Here is a 23,345-nt window from a genome sequence, read left to right as displayed (position 1 = left end):
GTGAATTTTTTTGGTCCAACTTCATGTGAACAAACCTTTTCTCATGGATAGAAATTAGAGCAAATTGTCTTGGGGCCAGACTAGAAAAATGAGTGAATCATTGTTAAAGAGGTCTTTGTCGCAGTAAGTCAATTCAGTTCTCTTTTGAAATGTATGTTTCCGCTACTTGACATTGTAAGCGTTGTTGCTTATTCATTTCTTCTTGTTTTATTTTTCAGAGTTTTACACAAAGTCTCAAGAGAAGGATGTCTATGAAGAACATGCTTTACACTTGTGGTGTTGCTTATGAAATAGTATCCAACATACCAAAGGTAAGTAAAATAAGCAGTGTATGATAGTGAATGCACTTCCTTGAGAATAGTCAGAATTTGTTGAGGTATGGATTCAAATATGTACTGGAAACTGTTCCTGGAGAATTTTGGTCTATGCCGACCTAATAGCATCTTGACGTTTCTGAGAACCTTTCTGACATACCTTCGTGTTAGGAAACTCCAGGTTGTCCTAATTAAGTAACATCTGGACACTGTGAACTCCGCTCACTGTTACGTCTGTGAGACCAGCTTGAGATGATGTGTGCCTTGCACGTTATCTGCTTTGTAGAAATGAAGAGTTTGGCCTTGAAGGGATAAACATAGTTAGCAACAAAGCTTATGTACACTGAGACAATTCAAATGAGACTAAAACCAGTGGCACATTACCTGACTTCTAGTCGCAGGGCTTGTCAGACTTGACAACTACAGTTGCTGAACTCATCCACCGAGTATGTCAGATTACATGACTAGAAATCGCAAGCCATGAAAACTTCCAGCACAGTTTCACATTTCCAAGATATCGTGCACACGCTCCCTTTTCTGACAGAGCTGGTGCCTGTGCAAAGTTTTTAAATGTATAAAGAGTTCGCCCACAACCTTGGTTTTCTTTCTTTCTTTCTTTCTTTCTTTCTTTCTTTCTTTCTTTCTTTCTTTCTTTCTTTCTTTCTTTCTTTCTTTCTTTCTTTCTTTCTTTCTTTCTTTCTTTTCATGGCACGTAAAATATGAGACATCAGACAGGTAAGTTTCTTTTCTGTTTCCTCTTAGCTGAATTATATGCATTGTACTTCTGGGTGAGTGCTTTTTGGTTGTCTGCTTTTGCATACACACAAGCCCACCAGTAAAACTTGAGACAAAAGCAAACCTTGGGGAACAGGCTTTTAAATTACAAATTTCTTTAAATGTCCCAAATATATCAAAATAATAATAATACATTTCATGCTCAATGTCTCTGAAGACAAAAAAGAACCGTCAAACTATTAGCTTGTGAAGCCAGTCTACAATAATCATTACAAAAAAGAGGATTTAGGTGAAAGCAATGAAATAAATTGCCAAAGGCAGAATAAGGCAAAAGGTTAAAAAAAAAAAAAAAGGTATGGTCATTTGCTAAAAAAACAAACCCTTATCCAAAATCCAGTAACTGTAACCCAAGACAGCAGCAGAAATTAAAAAGTCAGTAGAAAAACATTACTCATAAAATAATGCACTTTTTAAAAATATAACCATAATGAACCAGTGAACCTCCTCAGCCTCACAATATACAGGTGCTGGTCATAAAATTAGAATATCATGACAAAGTTGATTTATTTCAGTAATTCCATTCAAAAAGTGAAACTTGTATATTAGATTCATTCATTACACACAGACTGATGTATTTCAAATGTTTATTTCTTTTAATGTTGATGATTATAACTGACATCTAATGAAAGTCCCAAATTCAGTATCTCAGAAAATTAGAATATCAATTAAGACCAATGCAAAAAAAGGATTTTTAGAAATGTTGGCCAACTGAAAGGTATGAACATGAAAAGCATGAGCATGTACAGCACTCAATATTTAGTTGGGGCTCCTTTGGCCTGGATTACTGCAGCAATGCGGCGTGGCATGGAGTCGATCAGTCTGTGGCACTGCTCAGGTGTTATGAGAGCCCATGTTGCTCTGATAGTGGCCTTCAGCTCTTCTGAATTGTTGGGTCTGGCGTATTGCATCTTCCTCTTCACAATACGGGGTTAAGGACAGTCGAGTTTGCTGGCCAATCAAGAACAGGGATACCATGGTCCTTAAACCAGGTACTGGTAGCTTTGGCACTGTGTGCAGGTGCCAGGTCCTGTTGGAAAATGAAATCTGCATCTCCATAAAGTTCGTCAACAGCAGGAAGCATGAAGTGCTCTAAAACTTTCTGGTAGACGGCTGCATTGACCTTGGACCTCAGAAAACACAATGGACCAACACCAGCAGATGACATGGCACCCCAAATCATCACTGACTGTGGAAACTTTACACTGGACCTCACGCAATGTGGATTCTGTGCCTCTCCTCTCTTCCTCCAGACTCTGGGACCTTGATTTCCAAAGGAAATGCAAAATTTACTTTCATCAGAGAACATAACTTTGGACCACTCAGCAGCAGTCCAGTCCTTTTTGTCTTTAGCCCAGGCGAGACGCTTCTGACGCTGTCTCTTGTTCAAGAGTGGCTTGACACAAGGAATGCGACAGCTGAAACCCATGTCTTGCATACGTCTGTGCGTGGTGGTTCTTGAAGCCCTGACTCCAGCTGCAGTCCACTCTTTGTGAATCTCCCCCACATTTTTGAATGGGTTTTGTTTCACAATCCTCTCCAGGGTGCGGTTATCCCTATTGCTTGTACACTTTTTTCTACCACATCTTGTCCTTCCCTTTGCCTCTCTATTAATGTGCTTGGACATGGAGCTCTGTGAACAGCCAGCCTCTTTAGCAATGACCTTTTGTGTCTTGCCCTCCTTGTGCAAGGTGTCAATGGTCGTCTTTTGGACAACTGTCAAGTCAGCAGTCTTCCCCATGATTGTGTAGCCTACAGAACTCGACTGAGAGACCATTTAAAGGCTTTTGCAGGTGTTTTGAGTTAATTAGCTGATTAGAGTGTGGCACCAGGTGTCTTCAACATTGAACCTTTTCACAATATTCTAATTTTTCGAGATACTGAATTTGGGATTTTCATTAGTTGTCAGTTATAATCATCAACATTAAAAGAAATAAATATTTGAAATACATCAGTCTGTGTGTAATGAATGAATCTAATATACAAGTCTCACTTTTTGAATGGAATTACTGAAATAAATCAACTTTGTCATTATATTCTATTTTTATGACCAGCACCTGTATAGCCTGAGGGCGGTCCTTCAGTCATGACATCAGAGTGGCCCCGCCTCTCTGGGGGTGCCACCCACAAAACAAGTAGTAAATAAATAGTAAATAATAACTAAATAGAATGATGGTTACAAAAATATATAAATGTCATAAGCACCTGAAAAAATAGTATTTTAAATTAATAAAAAAATAATAATTTTAATTAAATTAACTGGGGAACACACCCTGGCTAACAGGCTCTCTGGCTCTCTCTGTGATTTTTACCTGACAATGCAAGCCGAAATAAAAGTAAGGATACCCTTGTGTTCTCATTTCTTAACTTGATTTCTTTTGTTTAAAAATAAAAACAGGCATCCGAGGAGACAGAAGACAGGGAAACGCTGGCACTCATGGCAGCGAGATATGAAAACGAGGGTTCGGCAGATGGAGAGACATACATTGAGAAGTATACACGTGGAGTGTTGGAGGTGGAGAACATACTGAGTCTGGAGCGACTGAGACAGGTAAAGCACAAGTGTTTTAAAGGCAGCTGAGCCCCACTAACGTTTTTATTGAAAAGTGATGTTCTGGTGCTTTTTTGACACAACTTGTTAATGAAGGAGATCAAGCCTACATCTTTACTTCTTTGAATGGACTACAAATCTGTTGCTGGCATACAGCTGAAGCAGGAAAGATATCAGGAATATTAAATATGAAAATAAAAACACAAATGAACAAAGCTAACTTTGTTCAAATCTAATTTTTTTTTTGTTTCATACAAATTGATAATAATAATAATACATTTTATTTATATTACGCCTTTCCCATGCTCAAGGCACTTACAGAATATAAGAAAGAACGGCAGGGTATACAGTATATAGCATTGTACAAACCAGATAAATAAATAAAGAAGATTATGACAGTGAATTCAGAAAAAAAGCCTAACAGACAACATAATTGATGGTCTCGCACACACACACACACAGGTTACATGAGCATCTTGACAGAGAAGTAAACTGAGAGAAGGGGAATAAAGTCAAGTAGAGCTAAAAGCCTTCCTGAACAGATGAGTTTTGAGTTGGAGTCAGCTGACCTGATTAATTTCAGTAGGTCATTCCAGAGTCTGGGCGCTATACAGCTGAAGGCCCTGTCACCCATGGAGTGTAGATTAGTGTGGGGCACAACAAGATTACCAAAATCAGAGGACCTTAGTGGGCAGACAGGCACATAGTGATGGAGAAGGTCACCGATGTAGTTTGGCACCAGGTTATTTAAGGCTTTGTAGGTTATTAGTAGAATTTTATATTCAATCCTGTAAGACACAGGGAGCCAGTGAAGGTGAAGCAGGATGGGTGTGATGTGCTCGCTGCTGCTGGTTCGAGTAAGGACTCTTGTAGCTGAGTTTTGAATAAGCTGGAGCTGTGATATAAGCTTAGAAGGGACACCTGCCAGTAGGGAATTACAATAATCGATGCGGGATGTGATAAAAGCATGGACAAGTTTCTCAGCGTTAGAGAAGGAGAGGAAGGAGTGAACATGTGATATGTTACGGAGGTGAAAGTAAGAAAGTTTCTTAATGTGATTTATGTGGACGGAATAAGAGAGGGAGGAATCAAAAATGACACCAAGATTGTTTACAGTAGTGGCATGTCTGATGAGATCACCGCCAAGATGGACTGGGAAAGAGCTCATTTTATTAAGTTGCATTTTAGTCCCAATTTGCAGGAGTTCAGTTTTGTTGCAATTTAATTTTAAAGAGGTCTGCTCCATCCAGGTTTTAATTTCACTAAGGCAGGTTGTGAGCTGAGAAAGCTCTGATGAAGTTCCACTTTTAACATTGAAGTAGAGTTGAGTATCATCTGCATAAAAATGATAACCCAGTCCATAGGTACGAATAATACGGATAAAATTATACATACAATACAATAAATAGTGAAATGGTTAGTTGTTCAAATCCAATGACCATACCTTTAAGAAGAATATGAAAGGACAGTAGCAATAATGCATGACCTTATAAATATAAAAAATAATTAATAGAATTTTAAGTATATAATAAATAATAAATAAGTTAATTAATCTAATAGAGTAACAAGACCATGTAGTTCTGGTCACTTCCTTATTCAACATGTCTATGAGCTGTGGACAGAAGTCCTCCTTGGTCTCTCTCAGTTGGACTTTAGGTAGTGGTAGTGCTTACCTGCCCATAGCACAGAGAAGAAACCATTGATGGGATGGCTGGTGTCATTGATGATTTGCTTTGCCCTGGTTGGACATCGCTTGGTATACTGTAGATATCCTGGAAGTTAGGGAAGGCACACCCAGCCAACTACAGCACTCTCTGCAGAACCTTGCCATCTTGCTTTTCCCAAACCAGGCAGTAATACTTAACCTTAACCCTAATCCATCAGAATACTTTCAAACGTGGATGTGTAGAACTTCTTTAGTAATTGGGAAGGCAACCTAAAATCTCTGGGGCATCTGAGGTGGTAAAGACATTGTTGTGCCTTCTTTACCAAGGTTTTGGTGTGTTTGGATCAGGTTAGATCTTCTGTGATGTGGACACCGAGGTGTCTGACACATAATAGTTTTATGATATATGAGCCAAATCCTTTCCAAACTGACTTTCTTTATTGAAGGTCGTGTGCATTGATGAAGACTGAGATTTAATTTAATTCCTCTGAGTTTTTTGTTTTTTTTTTCCATTGCCAAATCAAAGTAGGAGCAAGAACTACAGTAATCCCTCCTCCATCGCGGGGGTTGCGTTCCAGAGCCATCCGCGAAGTAGAAACCATATGTTTATATGGTTATTTTTATATTGTCATGCTTGGGTCACAGATTTGCGCAGAAACACAGGAGGTTGTAGAGAGACAGGAACGTTATTCAAACACTGCAAACAAACATTTGTCTCTTTTTCAAAAGTTTAAACTGTACTCCAGTGACAAGACAGAGATGACAGTTCTGTCTCACAATTAAAAGAATGCAAACATATCTTCCTCTTCAAAGGAAACAGAGAGGAAAGCAAACAAATCAATAGGGCTGTTCGGCTTTTAAGTATGCGAAGCACCGCGGCACAAAGCTGTTGAAGGCGGCAGCTCACACCCCCTCCGTCAGGAGCAGAGAAAGAGAGAGAGAGAGAGACAGAGAAAAACAAAGTCAAAAATCAATACGTGCCCTTTGAGCTTTTAAGTATGCGAAGCACCGTGCAGCATGTCGCTTCACGAAGCAGCTGCACACAGAAGGTAGCAACGTGAAGATAATCTTTCAGCATTTTTAGACGAGCGTCCGTATCGTCTAGGTGTGCGAACAGCCCCCCTGCTCACACCCCCTACGTCAGGATCAGAGAAAGTCAGCGCAAGAGAGAGAGAGAAAGTAAGTTGGGTAGCTTCTCAGCCATCTGCCAATAGCGTCCCTTGTATGAAATCAACTGGGCAAACCAACTGAGGAAGCATGTACCAGGAATTAAAAGACCTATTGTCCGCAGAAATCCGCGAACCAGCAAAAAATCCGCGATATATATTTAAATATGCTTACATATAAAATCCACGATGGAGTGAAGCCGCGAAAGGCGAAGCGCGATATAGCGAGGGATCACTGTACTCTGTTCAATGCTTGTATGGACTGGGTGTTGGGCAAGGTCGTGGAGTTCAGTGGCTATGGGGCATCTGTTGGTGAAGAAAGATTCATGGATCTTGACTTTTCTGATGATGCTGTGATCTTCACAGAGTCAATGGAGGCTCTGATCAGGGCGCTCAAGAGACTGAGAGAGGAGTCTGAGTGTCAGGGCTTGCGAGTGTCCTGATAAAAATCAATGTCCAGGCCTTTAATGACCTCTTGGGCACGGCCATCAGCAGTGTGTCTGTCTGCGGAGAGAGTGTTGACCTTGTCGAGAAGTTTACTTACCTCGGCAGTGACAGTCATGTCTCTGGTGACTCTTCCTATGAAGTCAGTAGACGGATTGGGAGATCATGGGGGGTCATGAGGTCGCTGGAAAGGGGTGTGTGGTGCTCCTGATATCTATGCAAAAGGATGAAGGTCCAAGTCTTCAGAGTCCTGGTGCTTCCTGTCTTGCTATATGGTTGTGAGACATGGACGCTATCCAGTGACCTGAGATGAAGACTGGACTCCTTTGGTACTGTGTCTCTCCGGAAAATCCTCGGGTACCGTTGGTTTGACTTTGTGTTGCTCATGGAGTTGCGAATGATGCACATTACCTGCATTGTGACGGAGTGTCAGTTACGGCACTACGGCCATGTGGCACGTTTCCCCGAAGGTGATCCGTCTCGTAAGATCCTCATTGTTGGGGACCCAAGTGGCTGGACCAGGCCAAGGGGTCGCCCACGTAACACCTGGCTGCGGCAGATAGAGGGTCATTGTGAATTCCCCTTGGGATTAATAAAATCTATCTATCTATCTATCTATCTATCTATCTATCTATCTATCTATCTATCTATCTATCTATCTATCTATCTATCTATCTATCTATCTATCTATCTATCTATCTATCGAGGGTGGGACTGGACCGCGTGTCTGTCTGGGGGGTTGCCAACAGGGATCCCGAGTTTTTTCGTGAAATGGGTGCGGCAACACACTGTACCAGTGCATGCTCCCCAACTTGACTTGACAAGTCAAAGTCAAGTCAAACTTTATTTATAAGGCACATTAACAACAAACGAAACTGAACCAAAGTGCTGTACAAGAAAGGGTAAAAGAGGCAGTTAAAAAAAAATATCACTTAACACAAGAACTGATTTTAAGATTTGATTGAATATCCGCAAGAAAGATATGGAAGAAGATGATCCGCTGTGGCAACCCCTAACGGGAGCAGCCGAAAGAAGAAGAAGAATTGAATATCTGCAATCTTAGATACTAGGGTGTTGTACCGTGTTAGCCATTATGAATGTAGAGAAAAGCCAAGCAAAATGACACCTTTTATTGGCTAACTAGAAAGATTACAATATGCAAGCTTTCGAGGCAACTCAGGCCCCTTCTTCAGGCAAGATGTAATCATATATATATATATATATATAATAATTGATTACATCTTGCCTGAAGAAGGGGCCTGAGTTGCCTCGAAAGCTTGCATATTGTAATCTTTCTAGTTAGCCAATAAAAGGTGTCATTTTGCTTGGCTTTTCTCCGCAATCTTAGATGAAATTTTACTAGCTCAATGGCAGTTTAAATATGGTCACACTGATGAATATGCAATCGATAACCATCCAACGCTTCGGGGCCTGTAGGACCAGAAAGTGGCGTCATCAGTAAGAAAACAACATAGCATTGCAGTAGTTCCTACATTTGACATAAAACAAATTAAAATTAGCTCAAAAGCAAAATACAAAGAAAATAACAATAAAGTTGCATTTTCTGAGATCATGCATCCTGGAATTTCTTTGTTCTTTGTACATATGAGAATAAACTTTGAATGTGAACATCCAGAAGATGTGATAAATTGACCGTGTATGAGGGTTGGGGTGTACTTGAGTGGGTCCTTCAATGGTTTGATGTCCTCACCAGTGTTGGCCCCAGCCTCCGTGACACCTGAATTTAAATTAAATGTATTTGAGAAGATTATGTTAAATTCTATATAGTAGCTTTCTCGACACCAGAGTTGCTCAGTTTTCCAGGTTTTTGTTCCAATCAAGTTTCTTAGTTAGCAGGCAATTATTACTGCTTTCCTTGAGAAATATTTCTGTGCTTCATTTAAATAAACTCTCACTTCTTCAGAATGCTAACCCTTAATTGCTTCTTAGCTGCATTCTCTGTTTTTAATTACTTCTTGTTTTCTTAACTAGCTTATTAACAGTGAGACACATATGACAAAGGAGCCAACAGGTCATCACCTGACTTGGTCCCACCCGTGTGTGTTCATCTGTGTTAATAAAATGTATATAAAGAAATGAAGCAGAAAAAAAGTGAAGGACTGAAAATGCCTAATCTACTCCAAGATAGATAGATAGATAGATAGATAGATAGATAGATAGATAGATAGATAGATAGATAGATAGATAGATAGATAGATAGATAGATAGATAGATAGATAGATAGATAGATAGATAGATACTGACTGACTCACTCACTCACTCACTCACTCACAAGGGGTAATTGACAAAGATATCATTTGAATGGAATTCTCAGAAAGGAAAAAATTTCACAGTAACAGTGAACTGATGTGGCATAATAGAAATACTAACAAGCTATAAAATTAAATACGTTCTGTCTTCTGCAAGGATTAGCTTGTGTTTGAACAATTGGGATGAACAAACACCTGCAGCTCCTGTGGCCATCCAGGCCTAAACTTGAGCACCTTTGTTTCACTTCACCTTAGCATTCAGTATCATTTTTAAGGCTATGTACTGTAGTTATTTTGTTGTTAATCATTTTATTATTTTTTTTATAGGCTGTCACTGTTAAAGAAGCACTTTCTGCAAAAGGCAAACACATTCGGAGGAGTATCAGTACACCCAACGTTCATCATGTAAGAGCCATTTTCTAATCAATTAGTAAAATGACTGATCTTCCCAAATGCACAGCAACATTCACTGTTCTTAATGCCATCTATGTCCTTAACTGCTGGAAATTTTCATTAAATGACTTCTTTTCTTGATAATAGCTCCTAAGCTGACATCTGAAGCTCTATTTTCAGTCTCACTCTAATTCAAGGGAGACACGTGCTGCAAAGAGGATGTTTCTTTTAGAAATGACAATGCAGAATTGGCATAGTACTTCAGGGAACTGTAAAACTGAATGAAAGTTAGTCCACGGTTTAGACTTCTCTCATTACAGTGATGCTTTACAAACTATGCAGATCAGCCCAGATGTTCCTATCCCCAGCTACAGATTCCAGCTCTTCCTTGGGAATCTTAGGTGTTTCCAAGTCAGTCAAGAGATATATTCCCTGCAGTGTGACCTGAGTCTGCAGCAGGGTTTCCGCACAGTGCCTGAAGAAGCTCCACGGTGGCAGCCTTATTACAGGTTGAGCCCATTTCAACTGGCTGCTGTCAATTCAAAGGAGCAGCAACTCTACTCTGAGACTTTCCTTGAATTGCTGTGCTTCACCCCCTATCATAGAGCCTAATTTCCATCGCTTGGGCTCAGGATATCATTTTTTTTGGTCATTACCCCCAACTCATGACCATAATTGAGAACAGGACTGTAGCTCGACCAGTAAATCAAGAGTTTTGTCTTTGGACTTGGCTTCCACTTCATCAACACAGACCAGACCATCGGCCACTGTTCCAATCCCCTTACCAATCTCACGTTTCCTTTTCTCATCAACTGTGACCAAGAGCCTGAGATACTGGAAATCCTCCACTAAGGACAGTTGTTCACCCCTTACCAGGAGAGAGCAATCTGCTCTTTTCCAGAGAGACAACCATGACCTCAGACTTGGAGGTGCCAGTCTTCTTCCCAGCCCCTTCACACTCTGCAGCAAATTGCTTGAGTGTGTGCCAAAGGTCAATGCTTCAAGCCTACAAAATGGCTGAAATCGTGAACAGAAAAACAGTCCTGAAAGGTAAATGTGTCGCTGCTAAAGACATGATGGCGGCCAGAAAACTTCAGTCTATGGTTGTCACCAGGATTATTTTGGAGTCTTAACCACTCTCATGGAGAAGCTGCTTCTTACCAGGACTGTGATATGAAGTAAGATCTGTTAAACGGGTTACAAAATGATTGAATGGATGGAGAGATAGATTATCTGACAGACACCACCATCTCCATTAACACTTGTCACAGGGAATTAGTAAGTCTCTGTATACCTCGTTGAGACAAAAAAAGATTTTCAGCACTGCCATGTTCAATGCTGGTCTGACAGAAGTCTTGATGTTCTTTTTGCACAGGTGTCTTGCAGCAGACTAGATCTCTCTGGGTGTGAAGATGAAGAATTAAAGGTAACGTGTATAATTCTTGGAATGAATAAATAACTTAGTTAAGACTTTACAGAAGTTCAAGAAAAATACAAATAATATAACAAACAACAACCACCCCTGTTCTGATTTTAAAAGGAAGGAATAATGAGATGTTACAACTTGTTGTCTTAGGCAGATAACGTGGACAGATTCCTAAAGCCAGTATTTTAATGTCTGGATTACACATTTTAGTTTAATTGTAATACGCTCCCTTGTACCCCATATCTACTTCACGTAGGTAACCAGTTCCCCTCTTGCTTTTTTTCCACTCTTCCTCGTTGTATCAAATGAAATCCGTCGAGTGTCAGGAATATGAAGTTCGTATTTTAACCTTTGTGTTTTTAGGCCCTGTGTATTGCCAGTACATTTCTCACCCAAAATAGCTCTTAGGCTGAACATTTGCAAGTGAACCAAGATGGGGCTTGTTTTCTTCAAAACACTGAATTGAACTTGGTGTTTTGAAGTCGTTTTAATTTTTTTTTTCCATGGATAACAGTAAAGGGGCTAAAGAGGACTGGATCAGCCAGCATAGTGGCAAGAATCTTTCTTTGAAAAACAAAAATAAATATTGTTTGATACATCTTGATTAGGTTAGCCCATGAGAACAGACACATTAAACATGCACTTTCCAAAACCGCTAGTATTCTAGCAACAAAACAGGTAGACTCCTCTAAGCAAATAAATGCATTTGGCGCCTAATTTTTCATTGAAAATGCTACAAACATCTTGATAAGAATATCAATAACAAGCATGTTAACCTCCTTAAGCGTTAGTGTGTCTCAGACTGTAAAGATGGTGCTAAAAGTATTAGTCTCAAGCATCACTCGGGCAACTGTATAGTGTGACAGTAGAGGGCCCTGTCGCACCTCCAAATCCGCAGACAACACGCCAAAACACCAGGTGAAAAGTCCCAGTAATATTCCATCCATCCATCCATTCTCTTCCGCTTATCCGAGATCGGGTCGCGGGGGCAGCAGCTGGAGCAGAGATACCCAGACTTCCCTCTCTCCGGCCACTTCTTCTAGCTCTTCTGGGAGAATCCCAAGGCGTTCCCAGGCCAGCCGAGAGACATAGTCCCTCCAGCGTGTCCTGGGTCTTCCCCGGGGCCTCCTCCTGGTTGGACGTGCTCGGAACACCTCACCAGGGAGGCGTCCAGGAGGCATCCTGATCAGATGCCCGAGCCACCTCATCTGACTCCTCTCGATGCGGAGGAGCAGCGGCTCTACTCTGAGCCCCTCCCGGATGAGTAACATTTTTAATAATTATAATAATGTGCACAAATCACCTCCACCTCCACAATACTCAAATAAATCAAAAATCAACAATAAATCCTCCTCTCCACCCAGCAGCTCCGTCACACTCCCACCCAACTCCGGCTCAGTTTGCTGGGTTTCCCACAGTCCTTTTTATAGTCGTCGACCCGGAAGTGCTTCTGTCCTTCAGTCCATGTGATTCCACAGCACTTCCGGGTCAGATGAAAACTCTTCTTTTCTTCAGCCCGGAAGTACTTCATTTCTTCCGTCCCCTTGACGAGGTAGTATCTGCGGGCTATAATAAAAACAGTTGTGCCTCCCTGCAGCGGCCCCTAGTGGCCCCCACGGTATCCAGCAGGGCTATGAAGCCAAACTCCATTGTCCATAATGCCCTGTGGGAATTCGGGGCACCTCCATGTTGCAGGGATGGCTCCATCTAGTGGCCTGGGGGTGCTGGCTGGGATACATCTCACGTAAGTGTTAGACTTGAGGATTACTCAGGCTTTAAATTGCCAACAGCATTAGTGCCGAGTGTTACTCGGACAACTGTATAGATCCGTCTCACGTAAGCATTAGAATCGAGTATTACTAGGGCCTTAAAAGTGTCAACAGCGTTAGTGCCGAGTGTTAGTCAAGCAACGTTATAGGCGTGTCTCATGTAAGCATCAGGCCCAAGTGTTACCCAGGGAACAGTGTAGACACGTCTTCTCCTATCCTTATAATGGTGTCTTGTAAGAAACATTTTTCACCAGCCCAGGTGTTGCACTCTCTTGGCAGTGATACGAGCAGTGATGACAAAGTGAATCTGTCTTCAGGCAGTGAAATTGAAACGGACAGTGAGATCGAAAGTGATTCTGATGAATCTGAACGTGACGCTCGTGTCAGTCGCACATGTGTAGTGTGCTTTTCAAAAGCTGATCAGTCTGGAAATTAAATCTGCAAGGAATCACGTTAATTTTGGCCCGACTGTGACTTTGGATTGTGTATTTCACCATCCTTCAAGATATACCACACAAATTACACATTTTGACAGTATATATGGTATTTCCATTATTTTTCTTATTATTATTTGTGTCATTATTATACCGTCTACACTTTTGACTTTGTACTTTTAGTGTTTTGCACATTTTACAGTAGAAAGATTTAATAAGTATTTTTCAAGCCAAACCAAAAAACGCAACACGTTTTACATGTTTGTTCGAGAAAAAAATTAACGCTTATAAGGCTACGTCAGAAAATAATTCCAGACTAGCTGGAAAGGAAGAGATAATCCAGAATCAGCTAAATTACTACAAAGGCGTAATCAGGGGGCAGATTTATAAAACACAAAAAGAGGCTCGAAATGTGCATACGCAACTTTACAACAAACATTAGGAATTATAAAAGAAAACTAGATGGGAGGACATACATATATTTACAGCAACTCTGAACCATCCGTATGCAACATTTCTGAGCTCCTTATTACTACTACACTTAGATGTGTGAGGATTGATTAGAAAGGTAGAGCATGCAAAAAAATATGTAGAATTTGGATAAGTCTGAACAATTTGTTCCCTTTTTTTGGCAAGTCTCTTTGGTATTACAAGGGAGAATCAAAAGTTAAAGACAACTTACCCTTTAATACCGGTAACTGTGAGCACATAACAATTCGATCACTTCTCCACATCATCTCTCTGCAGGTTGATGCATTTCTTGTATTGTTCCATATGGCAAGCCAAATTAACATTTAGAGATATCTTTTAAATACATTTTATGATATCTAAAAAGCATTTTATGATATCTCAAAAAGATTTCAAGATATCCCAAAATGATATGCTGTACATTTCCAGATATCTGAAATGCATTTAAAGATATGTTGAAATGCAATTTGAGATATCTTGAAATAAGTTTGTGTGCATTTAAAGATGTCTCAAATACATTTCAACATATCTTAAAATATATCTGTAGGCATCTTGAGATATCTGAAATACATTTCCAGATATCTTAAAATCACTTCCTGTAAAATTTCCTATTCGTTTAATAGGACTTCCTGTTTATTTTAAGATATCTCAAAATGTATTTGCACAGGAAGTTATTTTAAGATATCTAGAAATATAATTAACATATCTTAAATAGCTTTTAAAATAACTTGAAATTCACTATTGATTGAGATATCTAAAATACATTTTAGATAGCTAAAATTTATTTCATGATATCTTAAAATGGGTCTCTGCTCCATTTCAGATATCGTACAATGTATTAATATCTCAAATTGAATTTCATGATATCTAAAATTCATTTTAAGATATCTTTTAAAAGGTGTTAAATTATTTCAAGATATCTCAATAGCATTTTCAGATATCTACAATACAATTTAAGAAATCTGAAATGCCTTTCCAGATATCTCAAAACAGCTTCCTGTCCATTTTCAGATATCTCAACATCACTTCCTGCTCATTTCAAGATATCTCAAATACATTTTAAGATATCTATACTAATAAAAGGCAAAGCCCTCACTGACTGACTGACTGACTCACTCACTGACTGACTCATCACTAATTCTCCAACTTCCCGTGTAGGTGGAAGGCTGAAATTTGGCAGGCTCATTCCTTACAGCTTACTTACAAAAGTTAGGCAGGTTTCATTTCGAAATTCAAAGCGTAATGGTCATAACTGGAACATATTTTTTGTCCATACACTGTAATGGAGGAGGCGGAGTCACGTATCGCGTCATCACGCCTCCTACGTAATCACGTGAACTAAAAACAAGGAAGAGATTTACAGCACGAGTCACACGCGGGAACGAAGGTAAATGACGTTAATTTTTGACTGTCTTTTAATACTGTGTAAGCATACATATTAACACATGTGCAATTAAACGTGTGCATTTACGGGCTGATTTCTCAGGCTTAAAAGCTCACCTTTTATCAAACGCGGGAAGAAAGGTAACTGACGTTGTTCACTGTCTTTTAATACTGTGTAACCATACATATTAACACATGTCCAATGAAACGTGTGCATTTACGGGGTGATTTCTCAGGCTTAAAAGCTCGCCTTTTACTAAAAAGGTAAATGCAAAACTATTTTCAATCAGTTTATTGAAACGCTCCCGTTAAGGATTGCAATAACATATTCGCGAGATAAAAGAACGAAGTAGGGGGAAATGGAGGAACAGCCGCAAACAGCGAACAGCAAAAAATTAATTAAACAATTGAGAACGGAGCGAGTTAAGCATACAAGCATGTTCATAAGGGAAACAAAGCACGGTGTAAAACGTAACTTTAAAATAAGTTTATAGAAACGCTCCCGCTGCGGATTGCAATAACATATTCGCGAGATAAAAGTTTAATGACAAGACACGAGGTATAAACGAACCACACGCCGTGGCGCAACGTTAGGGGCAACAGTTTCAACCATTCTATGATCTGCTTCTCGCAACTGAAAGACGGCAAATGGCGGATGTTAGCCGACTTGCTGACCGCAACGTTAGGGGCTTCAACTATGGCGCTGACGCCACATCTCAGTGCCAACACTTTGCAGACTGTACTTAAGACACGCCCTCCTCACTGGACAGTTAAAAACACCAATCAAACTAACGATGACATCAAGTATTACCCAATCAAAAGTACGAAAGGAGGCATCTTCATAAAATGCGTGTGGGATGATTTGCACGAGACGCTGCTTTAAAAAAAAAATGATAAAAAAAATACGGGATAAATCCCGTCCAGTATTGATTCAAAACGGGATGCGCAATTTCATTCTCAAACGCGGCACGATTCCGTATTTTAAAGGACGGGTGGCAACCCTACAGTGCCAGGTAACCACCCATACAATCAGATTGTGATTCAGACTAGGAATGCAATGAATGTAATTACCCCGATCTACATACAAGGCAAAAGTCTTGCAACATTCAAAGATGATGGTTTGGGATAAGTACACCATACAACATAAAACAGCTTATGAAGCCTTGAACCGAAAAAAGCAAGATCTCAGAGATCGTAAAAAAAAAAAGGAGGTAATGTCGTTTTACTCGCTGTACATTTTAGTCAAACATTACCAGTTATTCCACGAGGGAGACCAGCAGATGAACTCAACGCGTGTTTAAAATCCATGCTTCTCCCACGGTCGGTTATATGTCGCGTGTTCTCGGGTAGGTACACCAAAAAATGTATACATTTAAGCATGTAATGGGCAAAGAAAAAATGAGGTAGACCCGAAGGCACTGCAGTAGTACTCAATGTAACTTTACTTCTTAAATGTTAATGTTTTACTGTTTAATAATTTATACGCTTCTTATCTATTGTTCAAATTCTTTTATCAAAATACCAGTGACAGCGCAATGCACGATAACATGGAGTGAATACACCATACGCATCTGCCCACGGCCGCCCTGGTGTGCGCAGATAGGAGTTGATTCTAAAATCAAATAAACATAAAAAGAGTAATACAATCATCACCCATAAAGCGGATAGCAGACGTGACGTATTATATGTGTACCACATTTCAAGTCAATAGGTGAAACGGTTTGCAAGCTACAGGTGATTTAAAATCCTGGACAGACCAACGAAAAGCCACGGTAGCAAATTATAGAAGAAGATTTTACTGTTTAATAATTTATATTTATATGAAATGTGCTTCTTATATATTACTTCATATTCTCATATGATAATGATGTTAATGTTGTTTATATTGATTTCTATGTTATTGTAAGTGCATCTATGTGTGTATATGTATGTATGTATGTGTGTATATATATATATATATATATATATATATATATAATATATATATATATATATATATAAAAAATATATGTGTATATGTATATATAATATATCTGTATATGTGTGTATATGTGTGTGTATATGTGTATATGTATATATATATGACAGCAACACTCATAACAATGACAACACAATTACATTGACAATCATGTTACGTTTTTTTTAAAATGTTTCCTTTACTTTTTCATAACCTCTTTAACACACTACTTCTCCGCTGCGAAGCGCGGGTATTTTGCTATATGTATATATATGTTTACATAACCTCTTTAACATACTACTTCTCCGCTGCGAAGCGCGGGTATTTTGCTAGTCTTATAATAAACAAGAAGTCCCATTGAAATTCTAGGCAATTTTACAGGAAATGATTTTGCGATATCATGAAATGCATTTAAGATATCTTAAAATGCATGAAAGGTCAATGAAACGCACACCCAGTTATTTTAAGATATTTGAAAATGTATTTGAGATATCTTGAAATGCATTTGAGATATCTCAAAATGTATTGCAGATATCTTAAAATGTAAAGGAAATTATCTTAAGATATCTCAAAGCAAGTTTCAGATTACTTAAAATGTAAATTACATTTTAAGATATCTGAAATTCTTTTTGAGATACTGTAACTCTAAATGTTAATTTTGGCTTGCCAAAGTTCTACTAACTTCTTCACTCCTTGGGACAAGAAGCTTTTCAGCTGCTCCTGAATCCAGGTCTGCACCGCTTCCTTAAACTCATCACCAGAGGTGAACCTGCGACCACATTGTGCCTCTTTCAGTAAAATGACAAGGTGATCGTCATATAGTGCTAGATCTGTGCTGTAAGGGGGATGTGGAAAACGTTCAAACCTCAGCTGTTGCACTGCCTCCAACGTTGCAGCCGCTGCATGGAGACCTGCCTTGTCATGGAGCAGCAAGAGTGTTTTTTTTTTTTTGACAACATTCCTCTTCTTTTGCTGAGAATTGCAGGTTTCAGTTTTTCTCTACCCCTCCTTTAACCGTCACCTTATCGTGGTGGAGGGGTTTGCGTGTCCCAATGATCCTAGGAGCTCTGTTGTCCGGGGCTTTATGCCCCTGGTAGGGCCACCCAAGGCAAACTGGTCCTAGGTGAGGGATGAGACAAAGACCGGTTAAACAAACCTCCTATGACGAAAAACAATTTTGGACAGCGTTTTCCCTTGCCCGGACGCGGGTCACCGGGGCCCCACTCTGGAGCCAGGCCTGGAGATGGGGCTCGATGGCGAGCGCCTGGTGGCCGGGCCTGCACCCATGGGGCTCGGCCGGGCACAGCCCGAAGAGGCAACGTGGGTCCCCCTTCCCATGGGCTCACCACCTATGGGAGGGGCCGAGGAGGTCGGGTGCAGTGTGAGTTGGGTGGTGGCCGAAGGCGGGGACCTTGGCGGTCCGATCCTCGGCTACAGAAACTGGCTCTTGGGACGTGGAATGTCACCTCTCTGAAGGGGAAGGAGCCTGAGCTAGTGCGCGAAGTTGAGAGGTTCCGGCTAGATATAGTCGGACTCACCTCGACGCACAGCTTGGACTCTGGAACCAATCTCCTTGAGAGGGGCTGGACTCTCTACCACTCTGGAGTTGCCCCCGGTGAGAGGCGCCGAGCAGGTGTGGGTATACTTATTGCCCCCCAACTTGGAGCCTGTACATTGGGGTTTACCCCGGTGGACGAGAGGGTAGCCTCCCTTCGCCTTCGGGTGGGGGGACGGGTCCTAACTGTTGTTTGTGCGTATGCACCGAACAGCAGTTCGGAGTACCCACCCTTTTTGGAGTCCCTGGAGGGGGTGCTAGAGGGCATACCTTCTGGGGACTCCCTCGTTCTGCTGGGAGACTTCAATGCTCACGTGGGCAATGACAATGAGACCTGGAAGGGCGTGATTGGGAGGAATGGCCCCCCTGATCTGAACCCGAGCGGTGTTTTGTTATTGGACTTCTGTGCTCGTCACGGATTGTCCATAACGAACACCATGTTCAAGCATAGGGGTGTTCATATGTGCACTTGGCACCAGGACACCCTAGGCCTCAGTTCGATGATCGACTTTGTGGTCGTGTCGTCGGACTTGCGGCCACATGTCTTGGACACTCGGGTGATGAGAGGGGCGGAGCTGTCAACTGATCACCACCTGGTGGTGAGTTGGCTTCGATGGTGGGGGAGGATGCCGGTCAGGCGTGGTAGGCCCAAACGTGTTGTGAGGGTCTGCTGGGAATGTCTGGCAGAGCCCCCTGTCAGAAGTAGCTTCAACTCCCACCTCCGGCAGAACTTCGACCACATCCCGAGGGAGGTGGGGGACATTGAGTCCGAATGGGCCATGTTCCGTGCCTCTATTGTTGAGGCAGCTGACCGGAGCTGTGGCCGTAAGGTGGTCGGTGCCTGTCGTGGCGGCAATCCCCGAACCCGCTGGTGGACACCGGCGGTGAAGGATGCTGTCAAGCTGAAGAAGGAGTCCTACAGGACCCTTTTGTCCTGTGGGACCCCAGAGGCAGCTGATAGGTACCGGGCAGGCCAAGCGGAATGCGGCTTTGGTGGTTGCTGAGGCAAAAACTCGGGCGTGGGAGGAGTTTGGGGAGGCCATGGAGAATGACTTTCGGACGGCTTCGAGGAGATTCTGGTCCACCATCCGGCGTCTCAGGAAGGGGGAAGCAGTGCAGTGTCAACACTGTATATGGTGGGGATGGTGCGCTGCTGACCTCGACTCGGGACGTTGTGGGTCGGTGGGGGGAGTACTTCGAAGACCTCCTCAATCCCATTAACATGCCTTCCAATGAGGAAGCAGAGCCTGGGGACTCAGAGGTGGGCTCCCCCATCTCTGGGACTGAGGTCACCTAGGTGGTCAAAAAACTCCTTGGTGGCAGGGCCCCGGGGGTGGATGAGATACGCCCGGAGTTCCTCAAGGCTCTGGATGTTGTAGGACTGTCTTGGCTGACACGCCTCTGCAACATCGCATGGACATCAGGGACAGTGCCTCTGGATTGGCAGACCGGGGTGGTGGTCCCCCTCTTTAAGAAGGGGGATCGGAAGGTGTGTTCCAACTACAGAGGGATCACACTCCTCAGCCTCCCTGGAAAAGTCTATTCAGGGGTCCTGGAGAGGAGGGTCCGTCGGATAGTCGAGCCTCGGATTCAGGAGGAACAGTGTGGTTTTCGTCCTGGTCGCGGAACAGTGGACCAGCTCTATACCCTTAGCAGGGTCCTGGAGGGTGCATGGGAGTTTGCCCAACCAGTCTACATGTGTTTTGTGGACTTAGAAAAGGCATTCGACCGTGTCCCTCGGGGAATCCTGTGGGGGGTACTCCGAGAGTATGGGGGTACCGGCCCCCCTGATAAGGGCTGTTCAGTCCCTGTACGATCGGTGCCAGAGCTTGGTCCGCATTGCCGGCAGTAAGTCGAACCCGTTTCCAGTGAGAGTTGGACTCCGCCAGGGCTGCCCTTTGTCACCGATTCTGTTCATAACTTTTATGGACAGAATTTCTAGGCGCAGCCAGGGTGTTGAGGGGGTCCGGTTTGGTGGGCTCAGGATTGGGTCACTGCTTTTTGCAGATGATGTTGTCCTGTTTGCTTCATCAGGCCGTGATCTTCAGCTCTCTCTGGATCGGTTCGCAGCCGAGTGTGAAGCGGCTGGGATGAGAATCAGCACCTCCAAATCCGAGACCATGGTCCTCAGCCGGAAAAGGGTGGAGTGCCCTCTCAGGGTTGGTAGCGAGATCCTGCCCCAAGTGGAGGAGTTCAAGTATCTCGGGGTCTTGTTCACGAGTGAGGGAAGAATGGAGCGTGAGATCGACAGGCGGATCGGTGCGGCATCCGCAGTAATGCGGGCATTGCATCGGTCTGTCGTGGTGAAAAAGGAGCTGAGCCGCAAGGCGAAGCTCTCAATTTACCAGTCGATCTATGTTCCTACCCTCACCTATGGTCATGAGCTATGGGTAGTGACCGAAAGAACGAGATCGCGAATACAAGCGGCTGAAATGAGTTTCCTCCGCAGGGTGTCTGGGCTTTCCCTTAAAGATAGGGTGAGAAGCTCAGTCATCCGGGAGGGGCTCAGAGTAGAGCCGCTGCTCCTCCGCATCGAGAGGAGTCAGATGAGGTGGCTCGGGCATCTGATCAGGATGCCTCCTGGACGCCTCCCTGGTGAGGTGTTCCGGGCACGTCCAACCGGGAGGAGGCCCCGGGGAAGACCCAGGACACGCTGGAGGGACTATGTCTCTCGACTGGCCTGGGAACGCCTTGGGATTCTCCCGGAAGAGCTAGAAGAAGTGGCCGGGGAGAGGGAAGTCTGGGCATCTCTGCTCAAGCTGCTGCCCCCGCGACCCGACCTCGGATAAGCGGGAGACAATGGATGGATGGATGGAGTTTTTCTCTAGGCATAACACAGTATGTTGCACTGGTCATTGCTTATCCGTATTCCTGAAAATGCACCAGAATAAGACCCTTCATGTCCCAGCAGAAGGCCATAATGATTTTCTTAGTGGAGGGCTGTCGTTTGAACTGCTTCTTTACTGGAGAAAACAAGTGTTTCCATTGTGTGCTTTGTCTCTTACTTTCCACCTCACAGGGATGGACACATGTCTCATCTCAGGTGACAATCTCCTACAAAACGCACAGATGTTCAGAGGAAGAAGCTTTTGCATTGAATCAGTTTCAAACCATTTTGGTTATCTCGTAATTTTCAAGTTGCCTTTATGTTTTGGTTAACTGTTGGTTTTTCTCTATTTTCAGCTTTCAGTCAAAGCCAGGACTGGATTCCACATGAAACTACATATTTATACATCTGTTTTATAGAAACAGAAACCAGACCAAATTTATTAGTTCCATTAGTTTTATCTTCTACACATTGTGCGACCAGTCTCTTGTTGAAAGTGTATGTCAGGGGTCCCCTATTCCAGTCCTGGAGGGCCGCAGTGCCTGCAGGTTTCTAAATTGGTGACCATTTTTTGTTGCTAATTACCATTTTTACTCGTGTACCACGCGCCCTCGTGTAAGACGCACACCCTAATTTTTACAAAGAAAATCGCGAAAACCATTTTGTCCCGTGTACGACGTGCGTTGTGATTGTATAGGAAGCGTTTAGGGCACGTTTTCCGCAAAATGCCCTTCTGTTTTTGTTGCATGATGAAAGTTTTTCTTTCTTCCTTTGCGCTCTCGCAAGATAGAGTGCGACTGAGTGAGCGAGCGAGCGAGCGGGAGAGAGAGAGAGTGCGAGGGAGAGCGCGAGAGAGTGCGAGAGAGCCCAAGAAGAAGAAGTAAACATTACAGAATAAAATTTCCTCGTATATGACGCGCACCTGATTTTCTAATGCTAATTTTCGGGGAAAAAATGTGCGTGTGGTACGCGCGTAAATACGGTAACTCCTTTTCCTTTCATTTTGATTGACTTGGTTTTTTTTTTTTTTTTTTTAAGATTTGTTCCCCTAAATTTCTTCACCATTCCTCTGAATTGCTTCATTTCTTTCCTTAAAACAGAAATTAAAGGTGAAGTGAGTGAGCGAACAGAAGACCAACTAAGTCAAGGTCTCAAACTCCAACCAATTTCACTCTAACCAGTTTCTTAATTAGGTGCCATTTCTTCTTGTTCATTAAACCCGTTCTCTAATTCCATGGCTTTTTGCTGCTCCCATTGTGCAATAGCAGACATTTTCGGTATTGTTGATTTTCTCTTTTCTAAGACCTTTGGTAAAATGTTTTCGGGGACCTGAGCAGATCAACATTCCTGAGACATTCATCTTTCTTTATTATCAGATATTGTATGATTGACAATGTCGGTCATGTTTTGCTAGTCATGTTTCGGTTCATTTTGTATCTCATTATTGTTTGGCTGCTGATTAAGGAAAAAAACAATTAAGGTGGTCTGAGTCTTCAAGAACAAGTCAATGAAAATTAATTCAAAAGAAGTTAATTAGCAGCAAAAACAGGTTACTAATTGAGAAAAGGGTCAGAATGAAAACCTGCAGCCACTGTGGCCCTCCAGGACCGGACTTAGGGACCCCTGGTGCATGCGCAAAGATTTAAAGTCAGGTCCAGGTTAATTTTCTGATAACGAGATTCTGAAGTAAGGGAGTAAGCAGAGCATGCACATGAAGCAAAGACATTCCACATGCACATGAAGAGAAGTCTACATACGTCTCTTTTCAGCTATTGTGTTAACCAGAGTCTACAGGCAGCATGCTGCGTTCACTAAAGTATCTTTAACTAAGTCAGAGTGCCTCAAATCTAAATGTCGAAGGAGCAGCGACTCTACTCTGATGCTTTCCACGTATCGTTGAGCTTCTCCCCCTATCATGACAACTTTGATT

At 42.3% G+C, this 23,345-nt stretch overlaps 1 protein-coding gene across 7 annotated transcripts in view; it reads left to right on the top strand.

Moving 5' to 3' along the window:
* kif13a (kinesin family member 13A) overlaps positions 1 to 23,345 on the top strand; it is a 305,123-nt gene that overhangs the window by 254,361 nt on the left and 27,417 nt on the right. For all 7 annotated transcript variants that reach the window (XR_007936595.1, XM_051935728.1, XM_028817275.2 and 4 more), the window contains 4 exons: positions 219 to 311; positions 3,505 to 3,657; positions 9,531 to 9,608; positions 10,972 to 11,022. Coding sequence is in view for 6 of the 7 variants with exons in the window: in XM_051935728.1 (XP_051791688.1) it covers positions 219 to 311; positions 3,505 to 3,657; positions 9,531 to 9,608; positions 10,972 to 11,022 (375 nt within the window). In the remaining variant the exon portion in view is untranslated. The remainder of the gene's footprint in view (positions 1 to 218; positions 312 to 3,504; positions 3,658 to 9,530; positions 9,609 to 10,971; positions 11,023 to 23,345) is intronic.

The sequence above is a fragment of the Erpetoichthys calabaricus genome, chromosome 13, assembly GCF_900747795.2.
Source record: "Erpetoichthys calabaricus chromosome 13, fErpCal1.3, whole genome shotgun sequence".
Classification (NCBI taxonomy): Eukaryota; Metazoa; Chordata; class Cladistia; order Polypteriformes; family Polypteridae; genus Erpetoichthys; species Erpetoichthys calabaricus.
The sequence above is the reverse complement of the archived record's forward strand: the minus strand, read 5'-3'. Positions and strand labels throughout refer to the sequence as shown.